Here is an 8,438-nt window from a genome sequence, read left to right on the forward strand (position 1 = left end):
CTAATGTGGTGGTTGAGTGGTGGTTTTGGGTGGTGGACCATTCCAGCCGAAGTCTCCCCTCTGATAGTTCTGCAAATGTTGATGATGTCGGCCCACTGGGTATTCGCAAGAGTCAGGATACAGCAGATATCCTGAGAACGTGCTGCTGCTCTCAGTGTCGCTGTGAATGCCGTTGGTGGTGGAGTTCTTCACCTGCAGCCACACCTGGTCTAACATGCTGAGATGGAGGACGACAGTCTGGCTGGTGGTGGCTTGGCTGTTTACTGCTGTTGTTTTGATGACAGGGTAGAAGTTGTGGAACAGGCCGACCTTAAGCATCTTGTCGGAGAGTGCGAGGTGGGAGGTGAAGACATAGGTGCCATTGACAGGAGCCGTGTAGATGCCCATGGCGGGGTTGAAATGCCCCATCTGGTTGGTAATGACATGTGGGAAAGGAATGGGCCAGTTTGGAGCAGGAAACGACTGGTTGAGAGATGCAGAGAATGCTGAATGGATGACTGGGGAGCAGGGCCCGGGTGGCCCCATGGGGCCAATGAAGCCCTGGTTGCCCTTTAGGCCTATTGGGCCTTGTACACCCTCGGTACCCATGTCACCTTTGTCCCCTTTAGGTCCCTTCTCCCCAGGTCTCCCATCTGTGCCATCCATCCCGTCTGTGCAGTTGCACAACCCTTGCTCGCCTCGATCACCCTTCTGGCCATCCATCCCAGGGGTGCCGGCCATGCCGAGGTCACCCTTATCACCCTTAAAACCTTTAGGTCCCCCAAGTCCACGGACCCCAGGTAGACCTCGAGATCCGGCTGGTCCAGGGAGGCCTTGTGGACCCGTTGGACCCTGGACACTCTCACAGGAAGCAGGGCATGTCCCGGATTCTCCTTGGGGACCCTGGATTCCCTGGAGCCCTATCATTCCTCGGTCTCCTTTTTCTCCTGAAGACACATAAAGTGTAGTAGTCAGAATTTAGTAGGAAATCCTTTTAACCTTATTAACTCTTCATTTTCTCACAACACTTCCACAGCTGGATTCACCAAATTACATCTGCAAAGTAAAAATTTTATCTTTCATTGATGGGTTTTCAAAGAGTTTCTTCATGGTTCAAGTGTAGAAGCTAGAACATCTAGATTATCTTTTGGTAACACTGTCCTCTCAGTCCCAGAAATAACAAATGTTACGTTCAAGTCATAAGGAATCAGGAGCTTCTTCTTTCCAAGAAGACCAGATGTTGTGGAGGGTGGATGAGGCAAGACTTTGACATGGTCGAACATTGTTCACCTCCCATTTCCTACAAACACACAGTACTGGTTTCTTTTGCCCACGTCCAACCAAGTAATTTTTGTGTAACCAAGCTGAAAGTATGGGATCAAAAATGTTTTTTTGTTGTCTTTTGTTGATTTGTAACAGTTTTAGCACCAACCATTGACGTTGATTTATGGTTGCGTCAGATCAGAAACACTTATCTGTTTTTCTGGAGGGCAATTACAATCAGTATATTTGTTGTTTAATTTCTTTTCCGTTGGTTTACTTTTTGTATTTTGGTGTTACAACAGTGAAATACTAATAAAATATTAAGTTATCAACTGTAACAGAGAGTGATCTTAGCAGACCTTTGAAGCCTCGGTCGCCTTTCATCCCGTTGAAACCGATGGCGCCATTCTGCCCCTTCTCACCATAGTCTCCCTTCTGACCTGTTAAAAACAGACAAAGACAGAAATGATGACAAAAGAGACAAACACAAGGAGTTGAATTCTATACTATCATAAAGTTGTAACATCTTGAAAGAAACTGATGTAATATTTCTACTAATAACATTTAATACCATCAGAAAAATTGTAAATATGCTACAATTTTATAACTAATTCTACATATAGTGCTATAGTATTAAAAAGAAGTTTGATATCATGATTCAGAATCAGACAAGAAAATCTCTTTTGAGTTTTTGAGAGTGTTTTTTCCCATTTTGATTGAGCGAGGCGAACACAAAATTCTACTGATCCTAGTTATGATGTTATTAATTGTCAGGTTGGACATTAAGGTGCAGTATTAGAGAGTTCTGGATGTGTTACTCACCTTTTATCCCCATTGGGCCTGTGAATCCTGGACGACCTCTGAACCCTGTCATTCCTCTTCTTCCGGGACTCCCAGGTTGACCTGTTCCAAAAGTTAGTTGGGTCAGTTTTTACAAACAATCCCAGAAATACCTTCAGTCTTATCATCTTTTCTAATTGTAGCCTTAAAGTCTTGGAATCATCTCACTAAATGTTCAACATTTCCTCAATCAGTCCTCACATTTAAACTGAAGTACATTGTTTTATCCATCAACACCATGTAGTTTTGTGCCTCTTGTTTTATCTTCCCTGCCAGAAGTTGGTGTATCTTGAGATGCAATCCATATTTTTTCCCTGCAATGGACCTATGACCCCAAGTTTAGGAAACTCTTACTTAGACTATTCAATCAATTTATTACAAAAAATGTTGTTTTTGTCTGACATGTTTTTAATATTGGTCATGAAACAAATTCATCTAGTTTTCTCTAATAAGGATGTTTGAGATTTGAGTCAACAGTATATAATCCAGTTTTCATCCTCATTTTTTGTCTGTTTTAGGAAAAAAAAAGCTAAATCAATAATCTAAAGCAGTTCTAGTAACTTCCCACCTTGTATATGAGAGATAAACGCTGTTACCAGTCAGTGATCACAAAATAAGGTTGATGTCTTCATGTAAGAGAAGAAACTAAAACTAAAACAAAGCTGCTGTTTTTCACCAAAACTCAAGCAGGTAAACAGAGGTGGTCTACATGCCTGGCGGGCCCCGGTCTCCATGGTCTCCTTTGGGCCCCACGGTGCCTTTACATTGCGAACAGAGGCAGAAAAATGGAATCTGGTCAATGGGTGGTGGTGATGGCGCGTTCATCAGCATGTCGCAGATCGCCATATCAGGCAGGGGGGGACCTGCGTCCCCCATCATCCGGAGCTTGCCAGAGCCTACGGTCATGTTGCTGTTGGGCAGACCTGTGGGGGGCATCTGCAGGGGGGAGCTGCGAGCGACGGGCAACCAGGGGGGGGTGTCCTCCGAAGACTCTGATGGTGCCTCCTGGTCTGGAGCGGGCCAATGGTAGGTGTTGGGGTCCGTGGAGCCCTCCTCTTCACTGGACCACACGGAGGTGCTGTTTGGTAGCAGCATGGCTGAACAGAGTGAGGACAGGATGAGGAGTCCCAACAGCCTCGACGACATCTGGAGCAGGAGAGGAGGATGATGGGAAATGGACTGTACTTATGTAGCACCTTTCTAGTCTTTACGACCACTCAAAGCGCTTTACATTACATGTCATTCACCGATTCACACACATTCATACACTGATGGCAGGAGCTACCACGCAGGGTGCCAACCTGCTCATCAGGAGGAAGTTAACCATTCATTCTCATTCATACACCGTTGGCATAGCAACAAGAGCAATTTGGGGTTAAGTGTCTTGCCCAAGGACACATCGACATGTGGACTTGGAGGAGCCGGGAATCAAACCAATTGGAGGACGACCGCTCTACCTCCTGAGCCACAGTCGCCCCGTGATGGGAGAACATAACTACACTAACAAAATATATACATTATCCAACAAATCACATTTTTAGGACTCAAAATACAACTAAAAGCACTGCACTATAAAGCTACTACTGCTCAGTAACATTATCAAAATTAATCAATCACTAAAAATCAATACACTTAAACTATGTGTAGTGTGTAAAGAGATGAAAAGTCAGTTAGAAAGCAGCTATCGGAGTGTGATGGTTGCTCAGTGGTTGCCTGAGAGGTTTTTATGTTTGAATCCAACAATTCAGACAAATGCTTAAGACTTACATTTATAAAAAGAGCTGTAGATTGAACATTTTGCCACACTAGAACATTTTTTAAAATTAGTTTCTTTGCTTTCATAAATTGTTCAGTCACTAAAACCCGAACTAATCTAAATAAAGGTTTTTGTAGGAAAGACTCACCGCTCTCTCTGGATCCTGCGGCATCGTCTGGATGATGATGATGATGATTTGTGGGAAGATGAACCGGAGTGAAGAGGCTTTGATCCATTTATAAGCCTCGCCCCAAAACAACACTTCTTCAGCAGGACAATAAAGAGGTGCGTCCTTATTGTCCTTACTGAAGAGGAACTGGGTCTTCTCCCTGTGACGTGACCTCCTTCACCGTGAAACCGCAAAATACATTCAGAGCAGAAAGAAGAGACGCTCCTCTGTTTATCTTTCCATCGTTCTCCACCCTCCTCTTTCTCTCATCCTTTCAGGACACAGGATTCGCTCAATTTTCTGTTAATACTGTAAATTAATTCCTTTTCCAGTAGATTTCCCTGCAGAGTCTCCTCTTCTTCTTTATCAGGGAAGAAAAGCCTCTGAAAACAAAATATCTGAGACCATTGCAGCTGCTCACTGGAGTTTTTAAATAAATAAGCGTAAAGTAAACGGTGCATTAGTTTGGCATTATTGTCAGCAGTAGATGAATCCACATTAGTTCCCCTTCTGAGTATTTGTGGCCACTTTGGATACATAGACAGATTTCAGATTTAGATTCACTTTAATGGTCATTCTCGTGTAATAAAACCGAGAGAATGAATAAAAAGAGGATACAAGGCAAGACATGGCGAGGCGAGATTTTCTGAAATGAGTATTATAAATAAATAAGCTAAGAATCAAATTAAGGTGACTTCTCTAAAGTGCAAGTGCTTCAGTCATTTCAGTGGCAGTTGATTTATTTTCAGTAGGTCAGTTCATTGCTGAGATTTATATCAACAGACTTTAATCACCGTTCACTTTTCACTATTAAATAAATATGTTTGCTAATTAAAACCTCCACAATGTTTCAGCCCGATGACACAAGTTCTTAAAAATCATGTCAAGACTGACAGTATTCACTCAAGGTCCACTTACAGGTTTATTCCAGTTCTTTTGACCATATCATATGTTCTTCATCAGCAGGAGTTCATGCCATTGATTGATTTAGATTTTTCTGAGCCGTTTTAGGATTTATCTCTGATGTTGGATTGAAAACTGAGTTTGACAGTTGACTCAAGGTCCATTTACTCATTTGTTGTTGTGGAGTTTTTGACAATAAGACATGAGACTAGCTGTGTGACAGTTTGCTGTTGTCATGATTTAAAAGTTCAGAAATCTTTCTATCTCGCCTCCTTTTTATATTTTTCTTACCTATATCTCTTTATTCTTTATACCCCTTTCTTTCTTTTTTTCTTTTCTTTTTTTACTCTGTTGATTGATTTTTAATACACAAATTGGCAATTGGCAAATCATATACAAGCAAAAGAGAAAAGAAAAGAAAAGAACCCATAGTCAGTCAGCTCAGCCATATTTCACATATTACAGTAAATACGGTAACCTCACTTTACAGGTCATAGTAGAAATAAATAAATAATTTACAAAAGGTAAAATAAATACAGGTAATTTTCTCTGTATAAACAAAGAAAGGCCCCATATTTCTCTAAGTTTTCTGGTCTCTCAAAGTGTATCAGATTTTTTCAAGCCTCAAATGATTGAAAATCTCTTTTATCCACAGTGTATGGGCCTCCTTTCTTTATTATCCTTACATGAGCCAAGCGTTGTATCTTATGTTAAAGTCAAATATCAGACAGAGTCAGTATAAGTCGGGTTACGTCAGCTGTTAATAAAACCATCTGACTGCTGTGAGTTTGATATTTCACGTTGTCTTCAGAGGAGTGAAATACATTAACTCAAACCTCTGAGGCACAGTTACTTTATTTAACCAACCTCACATTTACTCCATGATTGTAAAACCCTCTTAGACAAATTTGGGATTTTGGGTAGTTTAGATAATATTGATTTGAGTGGATTTGGTTGACTTCTTTATTTTCAAGCTTAATTTTCTTGTTTTAATATTTTAAGTCATTTCTACAGTCAACTTTGATATTTCTTGATCATATTGCAGCAACCTGCCTCATTCTGGCTGAACTATCAGACTCCTCAATGGACAGAAACACATTGTATTACAACTAGAAACTATATTACAATATGTTCAACAATTGACTCAGTTTGCACAAACAGTATAGAAATCTAACACTGTGAAGGAAGCCAGTCTTCACAATGAGCAACCTACATTTCACTGCAGAGGACTTAAATATCACTTTGAGATGATCTGAATACATTACATTAATAAAACTAATTATATAATGTAAAGTTTTTGTATGAAGCCATTTACAAACCTTGACGTAGTATTCATTGTAATAATTGTGTACTTGTTTATTTTAATACTTGTGTAACTTTGCTTTGTTTAATGCCTATAGAGAGATTTGAGAAGCACCTTCCCTCCTCTCACCTCCATCTCACCATCTCCCTTTCCCTCTCAATCCTTTCTTCTCCACTTCTCTCCTCCTTTGTCATTTTTCGTGTCGATGTGCGATAAGAAGCTCAGACTGTAAACAGATCTCCTTCAGACGACTTGCTGGTGTTACTCCTCTCTTCCTCCTTTAAAGAAAAATAACCATTCAACACAAAAGAGACGTTCACACTACACTGGTTAAAGGATGATTTCACAGTTTTACACGTGTCTTAAACAACAGTCAGGTGTCCATATGAACACTGGCAGATGTTTTCCTCTCTGTAATCATTCCTCCTGTTCATATACAATATACAATATATCCTCAGGCTTGCTGAAAACAGATATTCTAAGGGTCAGTATGAACAGGAGGAATTATTATTAGGAAAAACACACAATGTTCATCTAAGCTCCTTTATCAGACTTTAAAAATCCAGAACCCATCCTTTAAGATCCCAAAACAAAGACAAACATGTTGAGTGACCCAATCTTGAGGTCTTGACCTTCAAGACTCTTTGGGTCAAATATCACAGAACTCTGTCAAATAGTTCCTGAGATATTTCAGTAAAGAACTAAAAAGTCAACGTCATGTTAGAAGATTACTAAAGTCAGACGGTTTCATCCTCTGAGGAACAATCATGGCAATCCTTAGCAAAAAGTAGTATACTTGAAGTTCATTTTATTAAGTATGCTTGAGTGTAAGTGATCAAGATATACTAAGTATTAGTACTTTGTGGCAGAAAGAAGTAAAAAGTATACTAAAGTACAAGTATAAGCTTTAGTATTAAAGTATAAGTGTAAGTCTTAGTATTAATGCACTTGGTCTTAGACTTGTCTTTATACTTTTCATTATAAGCCAAGTATACTATTCTTAAGTATATAAACAGTAAACTTCAAGTATACTGCCTCAGTTTTAGTATAAAATAAGTATACTCGTAGTACACTTGAATAAACTACTTTTTGGGAATCCAACCAGTTGAGCCATGCACTGAGAAACAGTATTCAACCCCAACCAGTCAAAGCAGATGGTCGCCCACCTAGAGTCCGGTTCTACATGAGGTTTCTTCTTGTTAAAGGAGAGTTTTTCTTACCACTGTCGCAATGTGCTGTTGGGTCTCTTTAATTTAAATGTAAAGAGTATGGTTTAGACCTGCTCTATGTGTAAAGTGCCTTAACATTGATTGATTGATGAATATCTAACCAAGCAATCTCACAACAGGTCCATTAAGAAGCTGTTCAAAAGCTTTCAATTCTATCACAATTTCCTTTATTTTCCAAGCATTTTAATGACTTTGCTCCATGTTGGGTTAAAACAAAAGTCCTCAAAGTGCTCCAAGAAAAATGAATAGAAGCTAAAAGTATTAAATGACAGCAGGACAAGCTATCTATTGAGGAAGAACCTGCAGAGGAAACTTCGGAGCAGCTCCTGAATGAACATTTTTGTGTTTGTTCACCTGCTGCTTCCAAGTTCAAGAACAAACTTTCAGTCTCAGACAAACAGTATGTTTATATAGCATGTGTGTGCCACGTAGATCACATGACCCAGTGAAAACGTGACCTGTCCCACTCCGGTGACACCAGGGACACTTCATTGTATTTCAGTAAAAGCCTTCACACAGGAATGCAGCCGTTGTTGATCGTCGGCCTCCGGTGAGTCGCTGAGCGCCGCCGGCTGTGGAAACCAGGACATTTATTAAGGTTAACTATTCATCTCCTCATTTTCTTTTGTGGTGCAGCTTCGTTCCCCTCGGCTCAGTTTACCTTTGTGTCTTCAGCTGTTTAGATTTTCCAGAACACAAGGCAGCCTGGGGACATAAAGGAGGCATCTCTGGTTCCACAGGCTACTTGGCGTTGAGTTTGACCAACAGTAAGTGAGAGAGCTGGTCCGAGAATTGGCCCGCCGCCTGCTGCTTTGTGTTCGGACCAAGTTCCAGTGTGTTCCCTTCACTGCCATGGACTGCTTTAAAGGCAGGCTTTGTGTTTGTGTGTGCAGAGGGAAGATTCACTCATACAGGTTTAGAGATACAGTCAATGCTTCTGGTTGAAGGCGCCGAAAACTGAACAAACCTGCACTGCAAAAACATTAAAAGTAACCC

General features: G+C 40.6%; 1 protein-coding gene across 1 annotated transcript; it reads right to left on the reverse strand.

Annotated features, from left to right (window-relative positions):
• LOC128369809 (complement C1q and tumor necrosis factor-related protein 9-like) lies at positions 1-3,228 on the reverse strand. The gene is made up of 4 exons (XM_053330886.1): positions 2,796-3,228; positions 2,065-2,145; positions 1,602-1,682; positions 1-926 (listed from the first exon to the last, which is right to left on the reverse strand). Exons 1-4 carry the CDS (start codon positions 3,226-3,228, stop codon positions 1-3), a joined length of 1,521 nt encoding a protein of 506 aa, XP_053186861.1.
• Positions 3,229-8,438: the final 5,210 nt, after the last annotated feature.

Source organism: Scomber japonicus, chromosome 12, assembly GCF_027409825.1.
Source record: "Scomber japonicus isolate fScoJap1 chromosome 12, fScoJap1.pri, whole genome shotgun sequence".
NCBI classification, from domain to species: Eukaryota; Metazoa; Chordata; class Actinopteri; order Scombriformes; family Scombridae; genus Scomber; species Scomber japonicus.

Bases quoted from the DNA above. Each gene is read 5' to 3' on its own strand.
- LOC128369809 (XM_053330886.1), bottom strand. From the start codon at position 3,228: ATGTCGTCGAGGCTGTTGGGACTCCTCATCCTGTCCTCACTCTGTTCA. The intron at 2,146-2,795 runs GCATGTAGACCA...CTTTTGGAACAG, and splicing joins TGGAGACCGGGGCCCGCCAG to GTCAACCTGGGAGTCCCGGA. The intron at 927-1,601 runs GTCTGCTAAGAT...ATGTGTCTTCAG, and splicing joins AGGCGACCGAGGCTTCAAAG to GAGAAAAAGGAGACCGAGGA.